This window comes from Myotis yumanensis, unplaced genomic scaffold (assembly GCF_028538775.1).
Source record: "Myotis yumanensis isolate MYYU_CA2020_CCGP unplaced genomic scaffold, mMyoYum1.0.hap1 SCAF_22, whole genome shotgun sequence".
NCBI classification, from domain to species: domain Eukaryota; kingdom Metazoa; phylum Chordata; class Mammalia; order Chiroptera; family Vespertilionidae; genus Myotis; species Myotis yumanensis.
In genome coordinates this window covers 4,677,940-4,704,603 of record NW_027223773.1, presented here as the reverse complement: position 1 = coordinate 4,704,603, position 26,664 = coordinate 4,677,940, and the positions used below count along the sequence as shown (strand labels likewise).

Below are 26,664 nucleotides of genomic sequence, written 5' to 3'. Positions count from 1 at the left end.
CCGCCGAGAAGCCCGAGCTCGAAGGGGCGGAGTGGCCTCTGCAGCCGCAGGTCTGGGTTCGCTCCGCCACGGCTTCCCTTTCCGGGCGGGACTACAATCCCCATAAGGCCCCGCGCTCGGGGCGTGGCCGGGCACAGAGGCGTGGCCGAACGCAGGGGGCGGGGCCCGGAGGGCGGGGCCTCCGGGGATGTGGTAGCGGCGCTGCGCTCGCCGCTGCACTCGCAGCCGCCGGGCGCGCGGACCTCTGACCCTGGACTCTGGCCGCCGCCGGCAGCAGCCCCCGCGGGTCGTCGCCCGGGCCGCCCACGGTTCCCCGGCCCCACGGGGCCCTGCCGGCCGCGGTGCGGGGCGCGGGCAGCATGAGCCGGGCGGCCCGGCGGGCCGGCGCGGGGCGGGGGGGTGGCGGCGCTGCGGCTGCTGGTCGCGCTGAGCCTCCTGCGGGGCGTCGTCGAGGCCCAGGTGAGCGGGGGCGGCGGGCGACCTGCCGGGCGGGCGTCCAGGAAGCGCCGCCGCGCGGGGGTGGCGACCTCGGGTGACGGCGGGGAGGAGGAAGCGGCTGCGGGCCCGAGGGGTTCCTTCCGAGCTGATGGTGGTGGAGCCGCTGGGAGGGGGGCGGGGGCGCCAAACGCCCCGCTGCTCGTGGAGAACGGGCCCAGCAATGCCCCCCGGGAGAGTTGGGGAGACCTGGACGCAGCCCCCCGGCCTAAGGGAGCCGAGCGCCCCGGGAGCGCATGGGACCTCACTTCCTGAACTTTGGGGCTGGAGGTCTTGGCTGTCACCTGCTTGGGACTCGGTGTTTTAGCGGTTTGTGCCTCTGCCCTGTGGGTCCACGTGCAGCACCCGGGGGGCGGGGGGGCGGGGGGGGCTGGAGCAGGGGCAGGGGCAGGGGCAGGGGCAGGGGCTGGAGCAGGGACTGGGGCTGGGGCTGGAGCAGGGGAGCTGGAGCAGGGGCAGGGGCTGGGGCAGGGGCAGAGTCTGGGACAGGGGCAGGGGCAGAGGCTGGGGCTGGGGCTGGGGTCTGGGGCAGGGGCAGGGGCTGGGACAGGGGCAGGGGCAGAGCCTGGGGCTGGGGCTGGGGCTGGGGCAGGGGCAGGGGCAGAGGCTGGGGCTGGGGCTGGGGTCTGGGGCAGGGGCAGGGGCAGAGTCTGGGGCAGGGGCAGAGTCTGGGACAGGGGCAGGGGCAGAGGCTGGGGCTGGGGCTGGGGTCTGGGGCAGGGGCAGGGGCTGGGACAGGGGCAGGGGCAGAGCCTGGGGCTGGGGTCTGGGGCAGGGCCTGGGGCTGGGGCTGGGACAGGGGCAGGGGCAGAGGCTGGGGCTAGGGCAGGGGCAGAGGCTGGGGCTGGGGCTGGGGTCTGGGGCAGGGGCAGGGGCAGGGGCTGGGACAGGTGCTGGGGGCCGGACCCGGCTGCCAGTGGGTCTCGGTGGGAGCGAGACGTGTGTTGCACACAGTGTTCAGTCTGCTGGGAATCGGAGGGGTAGTGAGTGCCCAGATCTTTGCCCTCCAGAGGCGTGTTTGCTTCGAGTTTCACAGTCGAATTGGGCTGCTCGGCTGCCAGGTGCTGCTGTGTGCACCTGCCGCCAAGTGGCAGAACTGCCGGGAGGAGGAACGGGGTGTCTCCGGTGGCCCGATCACCAGGGGAGATGTGTTTTGAAGCCATTTATGCTCCTTGCTAAGAAAGAGTGGAGGGAATGATGAGTATAACCGTGCACACGTATTTTTTCTGACTCTATTCAGTGTCTATTTAGACACTTTTTTCATGGCCTTACGGTGCTCTCTGCACTAAATCCCAGAATGCCTGGATAGTCTACTTGTGTCCATGTTTGAATCTTATTTTTAAAAATGTTTTTTTTAAATTGATTTCAGAAAGGAAGGGAGAGAGAGAAACCTCAATGATGAGAGAGCATCATTGATCAGCGGCCTCCTGCACACCCCACACTGGGGATGGAGCCCACAACCCAGGCTTGTGACCTGATCAGGAATCGAACTCTGATCTCCTGGGTCATAGATTGACACTCAAGCCACTGAGCCACACCGGCCAGGCTGGATGCTTGTTTTTGAGTGGAATTTACATTTAGATATCTTTCTAGCATGAGATTCTCTCTCTCTCTCTCTCTCTCTCTCTCTCTTTCTCTTCCTTTCTCTCTCTCTCTCTCTCTCTCTCTCTCTCATCTTCACCTACTACTAATTATGTGTATTACTGCTTCATAATTGCATCTATCCTTTCACCTTTATTATATCCAAGTGAACATGGGTGATTTTCAATTCATTTCATTCACTCGGTAAAATGAAAGATTTGTGCATATGCAGAGTGGCATTGTGCCAGACGAGCCTCAGAAGTGAATACGTTTGTTTTTTGTTTCCGGTGGTACTTTCTGATATAGTGTTTGATTGTACTTTAGATAGTACTTTAGTCTGTAACAGGTTCCAGTGTCCGTTCTCTCATTTTACTGGCGGTGTCTCAGAAATGAGGCTCTTCCTGTCACTGAAGTTCAGAGAGCCCACGTGACTAATACCACACATCGGTCAGTGAGGAAGGCAGAGCAGAGGCCCAGTGGGCCCCTCTCTTCCTTTCTTTTCTTTTTTTCCCTTTAATATATTTTTATTGATTTCAGAGAGAGGAAGCGAGAGGGAGAGAGAGATAAAAACATCAATGGTGAGAGAGAATCACGGATTGGCTGCCTCTTGCACGCCCCCCGCTGGGGATCAAGCCCGAAACCTGGGCATGTGCCCTGACTGGGAATCGAGCTGTGACTTCCAGGTTCATAGGTCGACGCTCAACCTGGCGGGGCAGTGGGACTCTGTGATCCGCACAGTGCATCCCAGGGTGCTCGCTCCTTTGTCGTATAAAAGTGAAGTGCAAGGAGCCCCAGGAACAGGAAATGGGGAAACTTAGACAGTTCTTTCATATACTAAATCGGAAGCAAGACAGTACAGCATAAAGGAAAATGTAGATTTTTTTTGAAAAATACTCTATTCACATGAAATCATTGAGATGAATATATTGAATACATCTCATGTGACCTTTTGGTTTTGAATTCCACCTACACAATCCACTCTCAGAGCCTCCAGACCAGGAGTCTCCGCTCCGGGCCCGAATATCCAGCCCCGTTTCACTGTCTCCACTCGGATGGATGCCGCCGAGGCATCTCACTCGGTGCACCAGGAACCAGCTTCCTGATCTTGCCCCTCGAACGCCCTCGTCCCAGTCTGCTCCCTGCTATGCCTGCTGCAGCCACCTCCCCTCCCCGCTGTTCCTCAGACGTGGCAGGTGTGTTCCTGCCTCGAGCCTCCATGCCACACACCCTCACCTGGGGTCTTCCTCTGGTTCCCTTGCTCCCTTAGGTTTCTGCTAAGGTGTCACCTTGTCAGACTTGTCCCCTTACTCAATGGCTACCTTCTCTGATGATACAAAATGCAAGCCACACCCTCCACCTGGCTGTGGACTTCATGTCCCTCTCACTGCGTGAACCCCCCAGGGCCTTCCTGTCTCGCTCGGGTGTGAGCAGCTGTGTATCAGCTCCCTGTCACCTACCTGTCCTGGCTCGGCTCCTGACATCCTGGGGACCTCCTGAGTATGCGAGTGCCTTTCGGCCCGTTAACACCGATGTTGCGACTTAGGTGGGGAGCCCCTAGGTGGGCGCAGGGTGGCCTGGCCCTCCAGGAGGGGCTCCAGATAAGCTCTGAAAGCTACGGGGTGCGGTGGGCTCCCAGGTGGGCGAGAACAGAGACGAGGTGGTCCGTCGGGTGGCTCGGAGGCGAGGAAGGTCTGCCTCGCCCCTCCTAGTGCCCTGCCCTGCGAACCTCTCCCATCTGGCTGTTCCCGAGCTGTCGCCGTTACGAGAACCCAGTAAACATGAGTGGAGTGTTTTCCTGAGTTCTGCCGGCCGTTCTAGCCAATTATCCCACCTGAGAAGGGGGTCCTGGGAAACCCCGGCGAATAGCCCTCAAGTGCAGGGGCCCGGGGTCTGGGGCTGGCCCTTGTGGCCAGGGGAGCCCTGTGCGGCTGAGCCCTTAACCTGCGGGCTCTGCTCCAACTCCAGGTAATACCAGAGCAGAACTGGGCCCAGTTAGTGTTAGGAAACACTGGATTAAATCTATATTTAGGCCTGGAAAGAGCATGCAATGTCTTTCTTTTTGACCGCTAAATAAAAATGTGTAGCTCTTCAGAATGGGTATTTCTAATCCTTCCGTTGTTTTTTATTGAACTGACCATAGTAAAAAGGGGCTACTTTGTTATGTGTCTTAATGAGCAAATACTGGCTAATTTGAATGTACAAATTATCTTTTTATGTTACTAGCACAGGTTTGTTAAGGTTCAAACATCATTTACATATTTTGAATTTTATAGATGTATATATATATATATATATATATATATATATATTTCTTCTAGGTCATTGGAGTCCTGGATGATTGCTTGTGTGATATTGAGAGCATCGATAACTTTAACACCTACAAAATCTTCCCCAAAATAAAAAAGTTGCAAGAGCGAGACTACTTCCGTTATTACAAGGTATGGGTATAATTTTTCATTCTGTTATTTCCAAAGGTTTTCATATCACTGTCTACAGGTGTGACTCTTATCGCCCATTTAAAGACTCAGGTTTGACTCTCCTCAGCACCCTATGTGTATCTTTTATCATTGGAATGTATTAAGTATTACACTGAAGACCTGTTAGCCTTTTTTTTTTTTTTAGATTTTTAAAGAGGGGGGGGAGAGAGAGAAGCATCAGTCGGCTGCCTCCTGCACACCCCCAAGCGGGGATCGAGTCACAACCTGAGCATGGGCTCTGACCTGGAATCAAACTGGCCACCTTTCGGTGCAGCGGACGATGCCCGTTGCGCCGCCCTGGCCAGGGCTGAAACCTGTTCGCCTTTTTAAACTCTAAGCATCTGCACCCTCTCCCTCTGCTTGGAGAATTCTTCATCTTTCACTTTCGCTTTTGAGGCAGAGACTCTCCCTTCACAGAAGCTGAAAGGGCCGGGGGCTTGTTTTGTCAGCGGCCTCGGACCTTAGGTTCTGCCACCCTCACACCTGCCCAGGCGCTGAGCCGACCTGGGCTGAGGGCACTGTCCTGTGCCAGGTTGCTCCCCATGTCAGATTCCACCATTAGCCGTTCACCTGGGAGCCCCGGCCAGGCTGGGGGTGCAGGCCAGCGCCATCCCCAGTCACCCTGCAGGGTCGGTTCTTAGCTCTAACCGTGGTCACCTCCAGGCCCTGACAGAGCAGCCAGCGGCAGGTTAAAGGCCGCAGCAATAAGGCAGGACGCAAGGAATCGTGTCTTAAGTTTTGGCTTGGGTTGGGGCAGCGGCTGGGAGGAGGGGGGCTGAGGGATGGGGGAAATTGGGGGAAATCTGTAATGCTGGGAACAGTAAGAAAGAGAGAAAGAGAAGAAAAATAAAGATAGAAAGAGAGAGAGAAAGACAAAGACTAAGCAGAAAGGAAGGCAGGCAGGCCGGCCGGCCTGGATTCTCCCCGGTAGCACTCACCACACTTTGTTATTAAAGAAACACAAATATGGGCTGTCCCCCAAAATGTCTGCGCACTCTGAGTAATTACAAAGGCAGTGCTATTAACATGCATCTCCTGTTCAAAAGTGAGCTCTCAGCGGTGACAGTGTGTGGACATCTTTTTTTGGGGGGGGGGGCACCCTGCGTATAATTTCTGTTCCTCCCGGTAGATGGTGAGTTGAGGGGGGGTGCTTTACCTTCATCTTCCCTGAGATCCCACCCAGCGCTGACAGGTCGTGGGTGCTCAGACACACCTGTTAGGGGAGGGGGCTTGGGAGGCCCTGGGAGAAGTTGAGGTGTGGAGCCCGAAAATGCTTTCCGCTTCTCCAGATGCGCCGTGCACTCGGTTTCATTCCTTTTTTTGAAGTGTCAGAGGACAAAGCGCATCATTCATTCATTCATTCATTCATTCATTTATTTTTACGTTTTAATCCTCATCTGAGGATATCTTTCCATTGATTTTCAGAGAGTGTGGAAGAGAGAGGGAAAGACAGAGAGAAACACTCATGTGAGGGAAGCACATCGACTGGTTGCCTCCTGCACGAGTCTTGACCAGGGCCCGGGCCGGGGAGGAGCCTGCCACTGAGGTACGTGCCCTTGACCAGAATCGAACCCGGGACCCTTCGGTCCTCAGGCCGACGCTCTATCCGCTGAGCCACACCGGGTAGGCGAGCATCGTTTACTTTTAAAAATGAACATTAATTCTGGGAGTCTGGAGCACGGCAGGCCTTTAAGTTCTGAGCCACGCAGGCGCCTTGGGACAGGAGGCTCCTCCCTCACCCTGTCCCCCGCCCCGGCATGGGGACCCCGAGACAGCCCTGCAGAGCCGGGACCCGCGTGTGCTCACGGGGACCGTTCTTTCTCTCCAGGTCAACCTGAAGCGGCCGTGCCCGTTCTGGGCGGAAGACGGCCATTGCTCCATAAAGGACTGCCACGTGGAGCCGTGTCCAGAGGTAAATCACGCAGAGCCAGCGGTTGCGGGGACGGGGCCTACACCTGGCCGACTCACTCCGTGCTCTCTCGAGTCTGCTTCTTGTTTCAGAGGCAAAGAAAATGCTACTGGACCTTAAATCTCAAGTGTAGAGTGGGACTTAAAGCACATAAAGTAGGGAAATCTCAGGCTTGGCATTAGGTCTCCAGCTGGTCTTCTTACAATAGAAAAAAAAGGTTACCCTTATTTGTAATGAAATGTTACATTTTAGATTTTGTTTTCTGACATCTGGTATAATTGGCTATGGTCTTTTTCATTAGTAATTTGTTATGAGCCATGTTTTCATTTGACTTTTTGCTTTTCTTACCTAACCAGTTAGTGTAGTTTCTTGTCCTTAAAAGTATGACAAAACTTTCCAAACAGATGTCCTTCCTGATGGGAAACATTTAAAAAATATATTATCTTCATTTTCCTTTAAGAATATAGTGTATTTTTAAAGTTTTTAGTTTGGAATAATTTTAGGCCTAGAGAAAAGTTGCAATAGTACACTTTCCATATACTACTTATTCAGATTCCCTAAATGTTAATGTTTGTCACATTTGCTTTATTATTCTCTCTCTGTGTATATTTATTAATATCATTATATTCTGAACCACTTAGGTATAAGTTACAAACATGATCTTTTATCCCTAAATATTTCAGTATGTATTTTCTTAAAAACAAGATTATTCTCTTATCTAACCACAACATAATTAGCCAAATTAGGAAGTTAGTATTATTGACTTTTCAAGAAAAAAGCTGAACCTACATGCAGTTCTTCTATTGGTAAACTCTAGGTAATCGTATGGGCCAGAGAACTTACTCTTGCCATCTACATTAACCCAAAATTGCCTAAACTGTAAGTGTCAATTTAGAGCAGAAATAAAAATTGAGCATAACTATTTCAGAAATTTTGAAACTTTTAAAACTTCTGTTTTTGGGGTAAGACCGTTTATGGAAAAAGAGATCTAGTCATTTTATAAACCTAAAAATTGTACAAACTATTAAATACTGCATTGAGAGTGTACGTTAGAGTTGTTTTGCTGCTTGGATTTTGTGTGTGTCCTTCAGTTTTCTATGACTTAGAGTCTACGTTGGTGTAACTCCTCACCTTTCACCTCAAAGAGGTAGTATAGTTATAGCATTTGAATGACAGTGCATTTTCTCCTATGGAATAAAATAGCCCTTCTAGTAGAGCAGTAGCATTACTAGTTTGTGAAGAAATCTCAAAAAAATGAAATTTTAAAATTTTTGTTGTTGTTCTTTTAAGAGTAAAATTCCCGTCGGAATTAAAGCTGGGATTTCGAACAAGGTGAGTCGTCTTCTTCGCTGCCTATTTCTTCTTTACGTGGGGCAACATGCTTACTGCTGGCGGGGTGCAGAAGAGCGCACGATGTATATTGATTTCTGAGAGGAAGGGAGAGGGAGAGAGACAGTGAGAAACATCAATGATGAGAGAGAATCATGGATCGGCTGCCTTCTGCACGTCCCACACTGGGGATGGAGCCCACAACCTGGGCATGTGCCCTGACCAGGAATCGAACCATGACCTCCCGGTTCATAGGTCGACGGTCAACCACTGTGCGATGCTGGCTGGGCAGGGAATGGATGCTTCTTTATTAAAATGCCTCTTTATTAAAGATCACCCTTTTCTCTTCTGAGCACGCCTGATTTACTGTGTCACTCACATGTGTCTAGACACAGTACACCTGTCGTTTTCCACGATGGCACGGACATGTGAAGGTCCTCAGGCCCTCCCCTCTGCTTCCTTGTAATGCGTTATTTCTCCACTTTCTTCCGGCTCTCTCCCTCACCAGGTCTTTTGTTCACCTTCACACTCTTTTATTCATTATTTTTGTTTCAGATTTCAAGTAAACAAACAAACAGTATAAAGACAGTCCTTCTGGACTCCTTCCCACCCCCATTCCAGGTCCTCCCTCCCCAGAGCTGGACACTTTCTGAAGTTGATGCGTATCCTTCTGTGATACTTTTATTTTCATACTTTATTGTACATGTGTCCACAGCATGTATAGAGCTTTTCTATGACATCTTAAAAGATTTAAATACCATATTTTTATATTTCTTCAGGTTGATACATTGTTTCAGTATATTTGTTTTTTTGTGTGTGTGTGTTTTGTTAATCCTCACCCAAGGATATTTTCCCATTGATTTTTAGAGAGAGTGGAAGGGAGAGACAGAGACAGAGAGAAACATTGATGTTAGGGAGACACATTGATTTGTTGCCTCCTGCACGTGCCCCAACCAGGGCCAGGTAGCCAAGGTACGTGCCCTTGACCGGAATTGAACCCAGGGATCTGTCAGTCCTCGGGTCAAGGCTTTATCCACTGAGCCAGACGGGCTAGGGCTTCAGTCTGTGTTTTTACTGAGCATTATGCTTTTTTAAATGTTGTCTCCATTGATATGTTGTCTTAGTTCACTTTTAACAGCTGCATGATATTCAGTTGTATGACTCTCATGTTTTGTACTGATGGTCATTTCAACTGTCTTTGTTTTTTGCTGTTACACACAGCGATGCCCTAACATCTCTGTCTTCTGTCTCATTGTGTACCACATAGGTTTTCCTGGGTCTGTAGTAGAAATAAGACTGCGGCCCTGGGGTTGCTATCTCAGCACCCAAGATGGTGCAGATAACTTGGAAAGTGGCTGTGCATCGTTCTTTTTTTTTTTTTTTAATATATTTTATTGATTTTTTACAGAGAAGAAGGGAGAGGGACAGAGAGCCAGAAACATCGATGAGAGAGATCGATCAGCTGCCTCCTGCACGCCCCCCAGTGGGGATGTGCCCGCAACCAAGGTACATGCCCTTGACCGGAATCGAACCGGGGACCCCTGAGTCCACAGGCTGATGCTCTATCCACTGAGCCAAACCGGTTCGGCTGTGCATCGTTCTTGTTTCTGTTTGTCACTGTTGCTCTGGACGGGTGTCCGCGGGGGGACTCCTGCCACGGGTCATGCTGTCCTGCAGCTCCTGACCAGTGTGGTCAGACACGTTCCCCCGAGGGCTTCTCAGTGCACATCCTCGCCAGCTTGCTGACTGTTTGCCATGTCTTTGCCTACTAACTAGGTAGAAATCTGTGACTCGTTTCCATCTGCGTTTCTTGCTTCTTTCAATAATAGGATGTAGCTATAGTCAGTGTTATCCCGTCATTGGGAGACTGACTGCTCTGCCAGCTGAACCAGAAGTAAAGAAAGAGGAAGGGAATGATTTTTCACTAAAACTTGTTTATGGTGAACTTCCTTTCAGTACTTGAAAGCGGCTAACAGTACCAAAGAATTCGAAGACTGTGAGCAAGCCAGCAAACTGGGAGCAATTAACAGCACATTGAGGTAAGTTTTGTTTTAGTATTAAAATTATTATGTTCATATCAACAATCTCCTGTTTTTCTTGTGATGTAAAAACATCAACGTCTCAACTAATTGTTTTATTTTTGTTAATTCTCACCCAGAGGATACTTTTCCATTGATTTTTAGAGAGAGTGGAAGGGAGAGGGAGAGACAGAGAGAAACATCGACGTGAGAGAGACACATCTGATGGGTTGCCTTCTGCACACACCCCAACCAGGCCAGGGAACCTGCAATCGAGGTTGGTGCCCTTCACTGGAATTGAACCCGGGACCCTTCAGTCCTCGGGCCAACGCTCTATCCACTGAGCCAAACTGGCCAGGGCTCAACTAACTTTTAAAGGAAGAGAGTATTCTTTATCCTAAATTCCATTACAGACTTTGCTTCCTCTTCTTGGCTGATTTGCCCTGAAATCTCTAAATCATCAATAGTGCCTCTCTTACAAAGTAAAAATCTAAAAGATTGCTAGTGGCGTGCTGAGTCTGTTCTTCCTGATTATTATGGGAAAAGGAACTGGAACCTCTCAGTCTTCTGTAAATAGCACTTCCATTTATCTGTTACATTTTGAATGATAAAGGTTAATATTAACCATTAAATTTCATAGATGTTTTTTCTGTTGCGGTTTCCTTATTTGCTCTAAGTACAAACCCGCTTTTGAGGGCCAACATAAATAATTTGTACATAGCCTCAGGTTATGCAATGTAAAGTGACTGAACATATGTAGTGAGTGGGGAAGGGAATGTTACAGAAAGTCTTTTTAATTTTCCTGTTTGTTTAGAGTTTTATATATATATATATATATATATATATATACACACACACACACACACACACACACATACACACATATATATTATAATTGTTGTTTACAATAAAGTTAGCAATTTCATTTATAGTATTTATTTAAAGAGAAACTTTAATATAGAAAAGTAGAAAGGATAATATAATAAATACCTATATATCCTCCACTCCAAATGAATAAATATTAACATTTTCTACCTCTTGCAACGATTTTTAAGAAAAGAGAAATAGCCAAGATATTAGAATCCCCCACTGCTAGCCCACAATCCTGCTTCCTTTCCTTCTTTCTTAGCGGTAACTACGTCATGCATTTGGTGTCTACCCAGGCCATGTTTTTATCACATATATGTATGGTTCTGTGCAGACAATTTTATTTTTCCTTTTTGTAAATGACACAATATTATATTTCACATTCTGCAAGTTTTCTTTTCACACTACACATTTTGCTTTCTAGATCTATCCATGTTAAACATGAAGACTTATCTCATTTTTTTGACTGATGAATAGTGTTCATGATATAAATATACCTCATTTTACCTACTTATCCCCCTCCTGATGGGCATTTAGATTGTTTCACATTTTAAAAAAATATATATATTTTATTGATTTTTTACAGAGAGGAAGGGAGAGGGATAGAGAGTTAGAAACATCGATGAGAGAGAAACATCGATCAGCTGCCTCATGCACACCCACTACTTGGGATGTGCCCACAACCAAGATACATGCCCTTGACAGGAATCGAACCTGGGACCCTTGAGTCCGCAGGCCGACGCTCTATCCACTGAGCCAAACCAGTTAGGGCTTTTTTCACATTTTTTACTTAGATAAACTGCTACCATGAGCTTCCGTGGGCATGTTTTTTGATGCACACTAGCAGTTAGTATCTGTGGAAGTTCATATTGATAGCTGATTTTCATGGAACTTCCATCACCCTGCATGTGACCACTAACTGAATTTGTGACACCATCTAACTAATAAAGCAGTGGCCTCAGGTTATCTGTTTTTAATTACACTAGAAAACAGTGTTGTCATTTTCAACTCCAAGTTTAATCCTTTTCCCTTTTATCCCTCCTTCCCGTAGCAGTCAGAGCAAAGAGGCTTTCATTGACTGGGCGAGATACGATGACTCACAGGATCACTTTTGTGAACTTGACGGTAATAAAATCAACTCCTGTGTTTAAATTATTCTTGAACCTTTTTCCAAGACATTGAAATCAATCAGAATGTCAGCAGTTGTAGGTCCCTTATGCTGCATGTTGCTCTGTGGACCTTTTATCCATGATGGCTGTTGTTGTGAGCCTGTGTCCCAACCCCGTGCCCTCTGTGTATGACCCTGGCCTTCACAGCTGTCTTATCTTAGGACGTGTGGTCACTTCCTGTCTGAGGAGACCGTCTCGGAGAGACCAAGTGACTTGCCCAAGGTCACACGGGAGCAAGAGGCCGGGACAGGGTTTCCCCCCAGATCTGATGGAGCCCAAAGCCTGTATTCAGTCACTGCCACTCCTTTTATAGAAGGCAATTGAGGTGACTCTGAACTTTTTATCTATAGGAGACTATTCCCAAGAATTGTGTGAAGTAGGCCTAAGTCCTTCATTAGGCCTTTATCTTTACTCTTACGAGTCGCTTGGCGTGCTGTGTCACTTATCTAAATCACTGGGTTAAAACAGAAATTCTAACGATCCACCCGGGTTCCCGGACACACCCACACAGCCCTCTCTGCCTTCGTGTCCTGTCGTTACGTGACAGGAAGGTGATCCCTACAGATCGAATAGTAGCTTTTTCAATAATTCAGCGGTTTACGGCCAGCTGCTGTCCCCCCTCTCCGTTTTATTGTTTTGTAATTGTCTGTATGCATGGCTTGCTTCTCCCTTTACTTGAGGTTTCTGCTCAACTGTCACCTCGCCAAAGCCTGAGTCACCCCCTGTAAGGCAGCAGCCACTGCCGCTGTCTCAGTGTGCCTGCCCCCCCGGGAGGGAGCTGGCAGGTGGCCGAGTTCACCTGCTGAGATCTGTCCGCCCCACCAGACTGCACCCCCGAGGGCAGGCCCAGCCTCTCTGTTCGCTCCGTAGCCCCAGTGCCCAGGGCAGCAGCTGGACATGGGCCGTGTACAATGAGTGTTTGCTGGATGAAACAGTTGGCTCATAAATAACCTGCATAACGGGATAGATTTTTTTACTTTTATATTTTCCCTCAAAACATGTTCATTAATAAATTAACAACATTGTTTAGCACAGTAGATTTTAAGTCAGGCTGTGCTTTGAAGCTACATGGGCCCTTCATATACTGTCGGCTCTCCTGAGTAAGTTACATTTCAGCAGGGTTAGAGCTGGTGATGGAGGGCTGTAGGCTCAATCCTGAGGATAGAAGGGAGGGAGGGAGGGAGGGAGAGAGAGAGAGGGAGGGGAGGAGAGAGAGAAAGATCAATGTGAGAGAGACACATGGATTGGTTGCCTCCTGCATACACCCCCGATGGGGCCAGGGACAAACCTGCAACCCAGGTACATTCCCTTGACCAGGAATCGAACTGCTGGTGCACGTGGGCTAACGCTCTAACCACTGAGCAACCGACCAGGGCAAATTAGTGATTTTTTAAAAAATGAGACCATTGTGTAAGTCTAGGAATGATGAAATTTAAATCACAAAGTTACTGAGCCATTTACTTCATAAGTCAGAAGTAGAGAGTAGCAGGATCTCTATTTTTAATACAACATATGCTAACAAAATAGATGTTTTTAAGCATGTGTCTAGACAGGTATAGACTTAGGAAAGAAAGAAAAGAAAATCTTAAAACTAGTGATGATTCTGCTAGGTCTTTCCGCCCGGGCGGTGACACTGAGAGCACCCTGAGCGCCTCTGAGGAGGCGAGGGCCCTGCTGGCTGCCCAGAGGAGAGGGAGGCGGGCTCCTCTCAAGTCCAAGTTCCACAGGTCCCCCGGTCAAGTGCAGTCACAAGTGTGCTCTCCCCTCCCGGTGAGGCCGGAGGTACTTGAAGCGGGTGGCCGTCCTCGACGCGCCTGGAGTCCTGTTCGCTCTGTGATGCTGGGTCCGAGATAGTGAACCAGGGGTGGCTCATGCTTGTCTCTCGTTCAGACGAAAGGTCCCCAGCTGCCCAGTACGTGGACCTGCTGCTGAACCCCGAGCGCTACACGGGCTACAAAGGGCCGTCCGCCTGGAGGGTGTGGAACAGCATCTATGAAGAGAACTGCTTCAAGTAACCGCGGGGAGGGGGGATGGAGGGGGGATGGAGGGGGACGGAAGGGGGGGCGGACCGAGGGCGGGGAGGACGGACAGGGTTTCTCTTGGGGAAAACTACATGACAAACGCAAACCGTCTCACGTCTGAGCTTTGTGTGTGTTTCAGGCCTCGATCTGTTTATCGTCCTTTAAACCCGCTGGCACCCAGCCGAGGTGGGTTTTTAAAGTACATTTTCATGCTTTTAGAGATTGTTTATAAAATGTCTTTATAACTAAACTTAACTTGAGAACGTTTTCAACTGTTGTATGTTTTGCTTAATTTGATCAAAAGTGTATGAAACACTCGGAGTTAAGGCTCAAGGTTTTGACATGTTCCCCCCCACACACATGTTTTTATTGAGCACCTGCTACGGGCCAGGCCCTAAGCCAGGGGCTTGATGGAAAGTGCGTTAGAACATGTGAGTCATCATCTATCGGCAGTTTCCTGAGGAGCCAAATAGAGACGTGGAACTGCTGGAGCGAGGAGGAGGGAAGGAGCCTGCTCTACAGAAAAGACAGGAAGGAGAGAAGCAAGAACAGGAAAGAGGGAGGCAGCTCCCTGGGCGAGGGAGAAGGCAGCTCCATGAAGAATGAAGTTGCTCTTTTTTTTTTTTTAATATATATTTGTATTGACTTCAGAGAGGAAGGGAGAGGGAGAGAGAGAAGCATCGATGTGAGAGAAACCTTGATAGCCGCCTCCTGTACACCCACCACTGGGAACCAAGCCCGCAACCTGGGCACGTGCCCCAACCAGGAATCAAACCTGTGACCTCTTGGTGCATGGGGTCGATGCCCAACCACTGAGCCACACCGGCCGGGCGGGAGCAGCCATTTAAGACGGAAGCATTCCTTTATGGAAACCACAGTGTGCAGGGACCGTCCTGGACGGTGACTGAAGCAGTGACTAGTTTGTCTAGTTGTTAGCTTATTATCGAAACGAGTGATCTTTCTGATTATTTTTAGTTGCTTTCTGATATTATCTATTGTATGAAACGTGAAAATCTTGTGCTTTTTGTCCTGTATTCTTACTAAGTTTCATTTGCAGGATAACGACACACTGACCAAGGTTCAGGTACAATGGATAGTTTAACACAGTGACGTTCCATCCCATATTAAGATGAATAGGATTAGAACCAGAACTTTGTAAGACATTTTCTAAAACTTTGTCTATTATTTTCTCTTTCAGGAGAAGATGATGGTGAGTTAAACTCTCGTGGTTTTGTTTCAAGGAGAGGAAATGTTTTTAATGATCAAAACCATTGTTTTTCCTCTAGTTCAAAAGAAAGTGTTTATCTTCCTTTTTTTCAGAAAATAGCTACTAATGGTTGGTGACAAAAATGAGTATTTTTAATAATATAAAGTTTATCCTATGTTTAAAAAAAAAAAAAGGTAGAAAGATCATTTCCCCTGTGAGCACTAGGAAAGTTTTGGTCTCCCTGACACCCTTTCTGGGAGGAAATTAGGGAGATGATAGAAGCCAGATTACTGAGGACCTTGGGGGGCTAGACTTTCCTATTAGCACTCGGGGTTTTTTGAATAAAAAAGGGGAGATAATGAATGATTCTTAGTACGAGGATGTTGAATGAGTGACTGTAGGAAGATGGAGATTTGCAAAGTGAGTAGACCCTCAGGAGGCCTGGTAATTTCCCACCATCTACTGGTAATTTACCCCCTGGATTCCTGCTCAGCTCGTGTGTGTTGAGGTTTGCTTTTCTTAAGTAAAGTAAAATCAGGATTGGTAACTCCGGAAGAGCATTAACTGTTTCCATTTTATTCACTGCCATGTTGTTCTTCAGTAAACAACAGTGTTGGTCTAGAAATAGTCCTTTAGCGTTCGTGCTCAGATAGGTCACAGCCCTCCGTGTTTTAGTCATTCGCTTTTCTGAAGAATGTCTTGAAAATAAAGGGAATTAAAAACTATCCCTTGAAGTGTAATAGTCTTAAATAATTGAGGAAATATACCTAGCTTTACTGAATCAGGAAAAATAGAATAATAATGAGATTTTTGTATTAATTATGACTCACTATTTTTTCTGGACTTTTAAAAGAGTGCTATAGTTATCAAAAGCAAATTTAAAATTGTTAAACTCTCTCCTCATACTTATGAATGTTTAAGTTTTCTAGTGAATAAGATTTATATAACATTTTGACTGGAATGTTTTCTCAAAACTTTTACTAGTCAAAATATCACTTATAAGAACATTCTCCCAATACTTAAATTACCTTTGGGCTTTATTTTCTAGACCCATGTCTCTATTTTTCTATTTCACGTGAAATAGTGGCCATTTCTAGAAATAGTCCTTATCTGCCATAAAATATTTTATAGACTTAATGTATTCGAATATATAAATGATGATTTAAAATATGTTAACCCAGTTCTGTATGTGTGTGTGTGTGTTCTTTTTTAAAGGAGAATCATTCTACACGTGGCTAGAAGGTAAATACGTCTGCGTTTTAAATGTATTGGGTCCTTGTAAGAAATGTATTGATTTACTGAGTATATTTTTCTAAGTTTTGGGATTCATTGCCTAGAAAGCTAATTTTGAGTGTTGAAAAGAAAAGCACATGTTTTAGAGTATTGTGCTCTGGGAGGCAATTACTTGAAAATGTTGAGGCCCAACCCGGCCTCATGGAAATGCACCGGCGCTGTCACTGGTCCCCAGTCCGGCCGCTCTGCGTGGACGCTCATCCCGACTCGGTCCGTGACCGTCCTGAGGCCTGAGTCCACGCAGACCTTCGTATGGAAGGAACTACTTTTTCTCCACGAAACAGGGAAGGTCCACTTGAATTCAGAAGGTTTTAAACCTGAATTCACATGTTAATACTATCTGAACTTGTCTAGTTAAAGGATAAAGCAGTATAGATCCTGCCCTGGCCGGTGTGGCTCAGTGGATAGAGTGTTGGCCTACGGACCAAAGGTACCTTGGTTGCAGGCTCCTCCCCAGCCTGGGCCCTGGTCCTGCACCCAATGAATGTGTTTCTCTCACATCGATTTTTCTCTCTCTTCCTCCACTCTCCCTAAAAATCAATGGAAAAATATCCTCAGGTGAACATTAACAAAAAAACAAAAACAAAAGCAGTATAGATTCCAATATACTAGATGCTTTTGCATGCTTATATTTTCTAATATTGAAAATACTAGAAATATAGAATATTAGTGGAAAGCTGACACATTCTAGTGGGACAGATGGTTAAGTAGAACTAGGGAATGCAAGGCAGAGGGACTCAGAAGGTTTTTAACCTGAGTTCACATGTTAATACTATCTGAACTTGTCTAGTTAAAGGATAAAGCAGTATAGATCCTGCCCTGGAGGGCGAAAGGCCTGGAGGGAGGAGAGAAACCAAACCAATTTCTTCCTCCTCATCACTACGCGGTGAAAGAGAGAACCTCTCCAGGGCTGGGGGGAGCAGGCTGCCCTGAAGCCAGAGCAGGACTTGGTCTAACCGTGAAGCAGCTGCACTGTTGCCTTCTGGGTAACGTGGGGGCCTGCCACGGGCATCAGTGTTTGAGCCTCCGCAGCCCAGCATTTTCTGCTTGTTCTGCCTCTAGGCATCATCCAGTTCACTCTGTTCGGAAGTCGGAACCTTATTTTCTCTTGAGAGAATCTTGACCTCATTATTTCATACCATTTTTTGATTTATTCTTCATGTTCTTGAATCTTAACTTTAAAAATAAGCTTATGTACGGAGTCCTCCGCATTTCTGTTACCTAAATGGATGTGATGTCTTTTTCACTATTTTCCTGAACAGGTTTATGTCTGGAGAAAAGAGTCTTCTATAAGCTCATATCGGGACTTCATGCCAGCATCAATTTACATCTGTGCGCGAATTATCTTTTGGAAGGTAATCAGATTTTTATGTAGAAATTTGCCTTCTTTCCGTGTGAAAACTGTTGGGGGAAAATACACATTCTCTATTTTTAAAAACTCTATTAGCCCTAGCTGGTTTGCTCAGTGGATAGAGCGTCAGTCTGCGGACTGAGGGTCCCGGGTTTGATTCTAGTCAAGGGCACATGCCTGGGTTGCTGGCTCAATCCCCAGTAGGGGGCGTGCAGGAGGCAGCCGATCCATGGTTCTCTCTCATCATTGATGTTTCTCTCTCTCTCTCCCTCTCCCCTCCTCTCTGAAATCAATAAAGATATATTTTAAAAAATCTGTCTATTAAAAGTATATCGTGTGTTGCTCTTTCTCTTTAGAAACCTGGGGTAAGCCCAGCTGGGGGCCTAACATCAAAGAATTCAAACGCCGCTTTGACCCCGTGGAAACCAAGGGAGAAGGCCCGAGGCGGCTGAAGAACCTGTACTTCTTGTACCTCATTGAGCTGCGGGCCTTGTCCAAGGTGGCCCCGTACTTCGAGCGCTCGGTGGTCGATCTGTACACTGGCAACGTGGACGACGATGCCGACACCAAGACCCTCCTCCTGAACATCTTCCAAGACACAAAGTGAGACTCGCGTCAGGGCTGGGAGGCCCGCCCCGTGTCTAACGAGGCGGCGCCTGAAGGTGCACACAGGCCTCGCGAGGTTCTTTAGCAAAAGGAGAGTCAATGCCCTGGCTGGTTTGGCTCAGTGGGTAGAGCCTTGGCCTGTGGACTGGAGGGTCCCAGGTTCGATTCCAAGGGGGCGTGCAGGAGGCAGCCGATCCATGATTCTCTCTCATCATTGATGTTTCTATCTCTTGTTCCCTCTCCCTTCCGCTCTGAGATCAATAAAAATATATTTTTAAAAAGGGGAGATTTGGAAGATAGACGAGGATGGCCAGGACAGCAGCAGTCTTTGGCGTTTTTTCTAAAAACGTTATCTGAAATCGTCTAATAATGCGTCATTGCACTTTCATACTTGAGAATAGGCTATCTTTTTAAATATAACTTTAAATTTTATGTAGCAACATTTAATGCTACTTTAATGTTCTTTCTATCCATTTTGTATTCCAGTCGCTATTGAAGTTCAGGTGATATCATGTTAGATACCTATGTATGTTAGATGTCAATCGATACTTAAGGGAACATTATTAACCTTACCTTCTAAGAATGTAACCTTTAAAAAAAAATGCTGGATCTAAAACTTGAGTTTACCAGTGAAGATGAGCATGGAGCAGTGTTGGATTAAGAAGTGCTGAACATAAATTATGATTAACTTTTAAAAGATGCTGTAAAATATTAAGAGAGTGATATACATTGTTCACATAAATTGTTTTAATTCATTTTTTAGATTATTTTTATCATATAATTTCTTTAAACATCACAAACTTACACATTCTAAAGCTGTCTTTATACATTATAAAGCTTGCTTCAGTCTTATTGAATAGTGTCTATGTGAACTTTCCTAAGCCTTACATGTGAGTAAATTATGATTGATTGTAAGTACCTGTCAAAGTTCTCCCAGGGCTCTAGGACCCAGCACTGGACTATTTCGCCTGCCACTTACAGTCCTGTATTTCCCCAGGTCCTTTCCCATGCACTTTGACGAGAAATCCATGTTCTCCGGTGACAAGAAGGGGGCCAAGTCGCTGAAGGTAAAGGTTGCTGACTGGGGGGCCGGGCGGGAGCGGTTCGCTGGTTGAGCTTTAGTCCTGGTCCCCTCCTCGCTGGTGATGCGATTTGCTGTGAGGGATGCAGTCCCCCCCCACCCCCCCCTCCACACACACACACTTCCTCCCCAGTCCTTCCTCGCAGACCCTGCCGGGCGGGTCCCAGCCATCACCGTGACCGTGACCGTGACCGAGGGCGGCACCTTTGTAATGTCTTTGAAGGGCAATGTTCTGAGCGTCTTCTCACTTTACAATCTCAGTGTGTGTGTTGTTTTGATGCATCTTTGAAAAAAGCATGAGCTGTAGTCCACGTTGAAGGCAAGAAATAGTTTCTGTTTCTAAAGTTTATTTTATGGACTGTCACAGTTTAGGAAGCTCGTGGTTTGCCTTAGAGAGCAGCATAGGAGGCAGAGAGTGCCTGTTAACCTGTGAGGCCAGCAGGAGACTGTATTTTAGGGACGTTATGAAACCTCACATGCGGAGAAAGGTCTTCGCTTCCCTTTGCTTACAGGATGTACATTAAGGAACACACGGTGCCCTTCACAGTATAAAGGTGTTTGATTGGCTGGCAAATAGTAGCATGTGCAGTGCCCAAGTTCAGAAAGCTCCAAAACTGAAACACGCTTCTTGTGTTTGGTGCAAATTAGTTAGCAAAACCTGGCCTGATGTAAGACTATTTATAGTCTTTTTTGTCAATTCTGCTCTGTGTAAATATTCTTGCCTCTTTGTATAACTGTTCTTACAGACACATGAATGGGTTTGATTACAGGGTGTTGCGCCACACTCTGGTGGAGTGTTTCGTAATAAATAGTGGATGCACTGTGTTTCTAAAGTCTGAAAATTTTGAAACACCTTTGGCCCCAAGCTATTTCAGAGGTGGCTATACACGAACTAATAAATTAGCATTGAGTGGCTCTCCATTGTAAGAGTTTCTTGGTGTTTCTGAAATGAAATGATTTAGCCACAACTCTGTTTTAGTTTTGGAAATTTGTTTTTTTTTTTTTCTGCTATACCGTTTCAAATAATTTTCTTCTTCATTGTTGAAAAACAACTCATCCTATATAATAAAAGCCTAATATAAAATCAACCGAACAGCAGAAGGACTGGTGAAACAATCGGTCACCATGACGCACACTGGCCACCAGGGGGCAGACGCTCAATGCAGGAGCTGCTCGCAGGACCCCGGCCAGCCAAGGCGGGTGCCAGCCGGGGGCCCTTCCCTCTGCCCCCATCACCCCGCTGGTCGCCCCACAGAACGGCCCTGATCGCAGGCCCGGCCTAGGGGCCCTACCCATGCACAAATTTTGTGCATCGAGCCTCTACTTCACTAATAAACTTCAAAACTTGTATTTCTTATAATTCAGACTAACACAGTTTCCTGTTAAATGTCTGATTAGAACACAAATGTTTTCTGCCCGTTAGGAGGAATTCCGGCTGCACTTCAAGAACATCTCTCGCATAATGGACTGCGTTGGATGTGACAAGTGCAGGCTGTGGGGGAAGCTGCAGGTTTGTGTGCTGCCTTCTGTTTGAAACTATTGCTAACCTTACACTTTCCCCCAAGGAGTTGAAACTTTTTATTAAAATGCCCTCATTCATTGGATTAGAGACCCGAAGTGTGGTTTTTCTGTGTTAGAGATGAAAAAGTTAGTGTTAAACGCTGTGGCTTTTATGTGTATGTGTAAGGATGTCTTTCCTATTACTCTCTGTTAGTGGTTTGGTTTCAGTGCGTCTGTTTCTATTGGTAGAATCTCAGATTCATTTCTGAAGTTGGGGTTATAAATAGAGAACATTAGTATTTCATATACCCATATCAAAGGTAAATACAATTATACAAAAAGACTTAATCATGAAGTTTTAGTTACTGAATCTGTTTCAATGATGAAAAGAAGGTCATCTCGTCACACAATAGGAAAGTTCTGCTCATTTCCCTCCACATTCTGCCTAAAAAGGATTGATATTTTGTGTGGGGTTTTTTTTTACAAAGATGACAAGTCAGAAAATCAGTAGGCAGAATTATTCTAATGGCCGCTACCCAGAAATCACCATCTTTCTTCTTTTTCTCTAGTGTTTATAATTAAGAAATTAGTAAGTGTAGGTCTCGCTAGTAACTTTTAAGTTTAGAGTTGCTAGAGCCTGTAAAGAAGGCTTTCAAGATTACTTACTGAACATCGTAATCCTACTGTGATACTTTTAGGTTAAAAAAAGGCATTTTAGTAATTTGGAATCGAATGGTAAGTGTGAAGTTGTTCAGCACATAAACTGACATGTGCACGTCTGCCAGGAAGTAGAAACTGCTTTGCGTAAGTTTGATAAGATGGGGAAGTGAATGAAGTTCATGTGCATTTCCTGACTCCACCAGCAACTGAGTTTTCCTTTAACCTCACAGTGGTTAGGATATGAATTGATCGTCTGTTTCTCTCTTTTCTTTAGACTCAGGGTTTAGGAACTGCCCTGAAGATACTGTTCTCTGAGAAAGAAATCCAGAAGCTTCCAGAGAACAGCCCCTCGAAAGGCTTCCAGCTCACTCGGCAGGAAATAGTTGCTCTTCTCAATGCTTTTGGGAGGTAAGGACCGACTGGTGCTCTGCTGCCGCAGCCACAGCGCTCGTCTCTGCTCAGCTGGTTGGTTTTGCTTTGTTGCACGGACAGAGAGAAAACTTTTACGATCATACCTGTACCAGCCAGCTCTCCCCAGCTCTCAGCATCTGTTTGCCAGGGGTCCCCAGTTTGCCTTCTCAGGTGTGGGGGAGGACGCTCGCTCCTAGAAGCACCCTCGTTAGCTGAGCGTCACTTGTTCAAGAACAAGAATGGGGACCGAGAGCTTGGTTGAGAGGTGAGGAAAGACAGATGAAACCTTTCATTGCTCTTCTTTCTTTTGTTTTTAATCCTCACCTGAGGATATGCTTATTGATTTTTAGAGAGAAGGGAAGGGGGGAGGGAGAGAGAAACATCAATTGGTTGTCTTCCGTACACGCCCCGACCAGGGATTGAACCCCCACCCCAGTATATGGGACGACAACTGAGCCACACCGGCCAGGGCTGGTCCTGTTTCTTAAACCGAGGAGGCATTTCTCTCTTGCTCGTTCTTAGCCCGCTACTTCTGCATACAGATAGATATTTTGCTTTTTGTTGGTATCACAGATGGTTTCCAAATTAATTTGAATTTGCCTACAGAATTACATGCAACACCAGCTCCCTGAGGAATACAGAGCAGGGAGAACTGAGTCAGAGAAAATAATACTAAGCTGCCCTGGGAAAAAAATGCAAAAAAGTCAAGAATTTTTTTTAAAAAAAAGGGAACCAAGTGATACGGGGATTATTTCTTATGTTTTCTTAACATGCATTTTTAAGTTAAAAAGAGGCAGTTAAATTAAAAATAAGTTATTTGCCCCTTCCCCACCTTAGTGGCAAAGTTTTCACCATGTTGCCTCCCTGTGTTTAAAGATGATGTGTAAGCAGCGGTTTCAAACAAGGTCGTCATAGAATGTCCATCGGTAATTGACATTTCATGAAAAATTCAGTCCACCCACTCACTTATGGGGCCTGTAGTAAGACAAAACAGGAAAAACTGAGTTAAATTTAAATTATTCAAAGTTAAATGAAAAATATTTTAAATAAGCATTTTCAATCCAAATAAAGTAACTGAGAAAGAACATTAAACGGCCCCCGTCCCACTGTGGTTCCACCTGATTGCCTGCTATTACCTCTGTTGTCCTCTAGAGGGCGCCAGACTCAGAGCCAGGGCTGCTAGCGGCCTGGAGCCTGGCCCTGCTCTGGCAAATCTAAAGAAAGAAAACATTCGATTTTATTGCATCCACCTTGAATTGTACAGAAGGATAACTGAGCTTATAGGTTTATTTTGTGATTCCCATTCCAGAGTCTCACTGCCTTCATTCATTGTTGATTAGGCACCATGGACATGGCTTCAGTGCTAGACAATATACACAGAATCTTTACCCTGAAAGACGGTGGAGCTGACAGTATAAAGCAAACTGGTGTGTTTGGGGAGCAGTAAGAAAAGAGCGGATTCCAGTGCTACAGCAGTCCCAGTGAACCATGACTGACTGACTGACTGGTGGCTCTCAGTTTCAGGTCTTGGAGACAAGCAAAAGAAAAAAGAAAAGAAAAGAGCGGGTATTTGGAGAGAAATGTGCAAAATGAACTTATAGACTAAATATAAATGTCTTAAGGTTCTTTATTGTAATGAGTTAGTCATATCACCGTTCCCATCATGCATCTATTGACTGGCTCCCTTGGCCCCTTCTAAGCCAAGACCGAAGGACCGTAGCTCTGTGTTATTAATATTTAATAAGGAATCACAATGTACTTATTTTAAAATAGAAGCTTCAATGTTCAGTGTTGAATACATCCTTTTATTTTGGATTTTGCTTTAATAATAGCCCATATACAATGTCAACCATTTGAACTATGTACACATCATACTAGCGGTGCTAACAGGCTTTCTTTTCCCTCCTATAGGCTTTCTACAAGCATCAGAGAATTACAGAATTTTAAAGTCTTATTGCAACACAGTAGGTAATAAAGGCTTTTCTATGTCTGGTTAGACATAAAGTGACTGTGAGGACTTTTCCTCTTGGACATTCAGCAGAAGGAGACGAACCTTCCGGGACTTCAAGAACTGAGCTCTTAAGGAGAAATGCAAATGTTCACTTGAATATTTATGATTCTGAATAGACTGTCAATTGGAGGTATTTATAAAGGAAGTATATACTTTTAAAACATGTAAGTTATGCTAATTCTGTGTTTAATTTCGTTGCCATCTGTTGACTGTTCTGCTATGCTGTTCGGTTGGAATCGGTTCTGTTCTTACCCTGTTACGCTTCATTTCCAGTTGTCAGACCTAAACGACTGTTTTCTTCCTGGTAGCACTGTGAACTGTCTGTGATGGGAAGGCGAGGCCGGGAGCGTTAGGGCTGGTCTCTGGGTGGGGCTGGCCGGGGACCGCAGTGCCTGGCCGGCCTCGCTCTGTGTCCCCTTCTAGCCTGCGGGAGTGCCCGTGGGATGGGTGGCCTTGTACGTGTCTAGTTTCAGAAGTCCCTGAAGAGTCCCCAGGACTTCAGCGCCCACTTCATTGGTTTGTGTCCAAGTTTGTAGTTGCTCTTGTAGGTTTGCAGGTTTGCTTGGTCTGAAGGCCCGGCTTCGGTGAAGGTAAGTACCGCCGCCCGCGCCGCCAGGCCAGGCCCTGAGTGGAGGGCGGGCCCGGGCGTCTGTACTCAGAACCCGGACACCAGTTTCTTTGATTTTGTGTTTCTTTGTTTCTTCTCCAGTTTTAGAAATTTCATTTACTCAAAACAAAACACAAAAATTGCATAAATATTTAGCAGTTCCCATTTTGATAAAATTTGAGTGGGAGTTCATGGATTTATAATGCCAATTTAAAACACGATGAGCACAAAACTTACTATTTTCCGTATAGGGAAGCATTTTTAGGGGTTTTCCTTTGGAGCACAATCTATGCAATCCGCAGTCTGTTTCCTCGGCGGGAGGGTTAAGCAGGTGGGTCAGTCAGCTCACGCCTCTGGGCTGCCTCTCCTCTCTCCTCTCTCTAGTTCCTGGCATGTAAGCCGCCCTTTGGAGGATCTTGGCTCTAAGCAGTCACTTCTAAACCCGGGATCCCAATACCCTTAACATTGGAAATGCCGATCCTTTTTAAAGTTGTTAGGATATAGAATGTGGGAAGGAGTGAGGGGACAAGTAGGTTTCCTTGGCCTCTTCAGTCTTGTGTGAAGTCATAAGGCCCTTAACGCCCGTGGCTGCTGGGCCCGAGTCCGAGCCGTGGCCACTGGGCTAGTGGCACGTTTTACAGTCAATGAGTTGGCTCCCCGTCTTTTAAAAAGACTTAGTCACCCTTGCAGGGAGGGGTGTGGTTGGAAGGAGGCAGGGCTCACTGGCTAATTCTCTCCTGACCCGGTTTCTAACCGCTGTGGAGCTGGGCTTTGTTGGTGATGGTGATGTTTTTGTTCAGTCGAATGAACAGGCTGGATCGGAGCCGCCTCCACTTTTCCTTCATGTTAGGGGTGCAAGTGTCGTGTGGGGGCGAGGGGACCTTGGGGTAAACAGGTTGAAAAGTGATAATATTGCAGGTAAATTGTATTGCGGAGAATTACTCTTAGTGCTCATTCGGAGCTTAAGAAAATGTGAAAGTTTGCACTTGGTTTATTTTTCCTGTAAGTTTAAAAATCGTTTTGGTGGTGTGACTTCCTCGTTCACTCAGCTGAAGACAAAGCCTATTATTTAAACTCAATTTCCTGCAGAATCCTTGGTCATTTCCATGTATTGCTTTTTCTCTGTACTTTGATTTGCTTCAAACTTAGGCAACAATTGTACATTAGAGTGAGTTCTAGGCGATTCAGGTCTGGTTGGGGTAAAAGCTCTTTTCAAAGTTTAAACCGATGTTTTTTCACTGCCGAGAAAAATAAACAAATGAAGTCTATTTAAGCTGAAATTCATTTGCTTCACTTATTTTACCATAAAGCAGATGTGGGGGCAGTCTGCATCTTTGTGTCTGTGTTTCTGATGTGGTTCATGTGCTCTAAGAATCTCTGTGTTGTGAGCCTGGTGGTTGGTGGTCATGTGATATAAGCTGCTTTTCCAGGTCACGTGCCTTTGCTGGGAAGTGATATGGGACACTGACTGCTTCGTAAACACTTGGCTGGTAGCACCTCTTGGCGTTGTGTCTTTATCTTGTCACCTGGTTGGAAACCTTGCACTGGGTAATATAATGACAGACATGATGGTCCAGCTGATGAAGCCAGAAGATGCAGACGAGGCAGCGACCCCTCCTCCAGTGGCGCGAGCCTGTGTTTTCTTAGTGGCATCAATGTGAGTTAGAAACGCTCTCTATTGAAATAGGTCAAGTTTGCCTGTTGCTCCTGTGGTGATTCCCAGCCTCCAAGGAGGATCAGACAGACTAGGAGTGGTTTTCAGGTTTGACACCTGATGACTAGCACCTCTTGACGTGTTAACGTGAGAATGCGTGTGGTGAAACTGTGCCGTGTTTTCCAGCCGCCCTCGGTGCCCGTGCACGTGAGCAAGGCCAGCTCCTGGCCCTCAGCGCCGCCTCCCGCTGGACACCGGGATCGGCTCGCAGTAAACCTCTCGGCGGTTTGTGAGCACAAGTACCCGCAGAAACCATAGCTTTTCACCCCATAGCCTGGGTGCCGGGGTCATGGAAAGCGTTGGTAAAACAGCATAGCACACACACAGATGCGAGCGCGCTCTATTCTAGGGAATATC

The 26,664-nt window shown here is 46.5% G+C and overlaps 1 protein-coding gene across 1 annotated transcript; it reads left to right on the top strand.

Annotated features, from left to right (window-relative positions):
* Nucleotides 1-344: 344 nt before the first annotated feature.
* On the top strand, nt 345-25,873 carry ERO1B (endoplasmic reticulum oxidoreductase 1 beta). The gene is given in 17 exon segments (XM_070401386.1): nt 345-397; nt 399-459; nt 4,395-4,514; nt 6,382-6,465; nt 7,753-7,794; nt 9,748-9,830; nt 11,728-11,801; nt 13,736-13,856; nt 14,006-14,052; nt 15,065-15,076; nt 16,289-16,315; nt 17,629-17,721; nt 18,074-18,320; nt 19,321-19,390; nt 20,828-20,914; nt 21,839-21,972; nt 23,887-25,873. Coding segments are annotated over 17 exon segments (1,401 nt in total). The 5' UTR covers nt 345-359; the 3' UTR covers nt 23,948-25,873.
* The last annotated feature ends 791 nt before the right edge of the window (nt 25,874-26,664 follow it).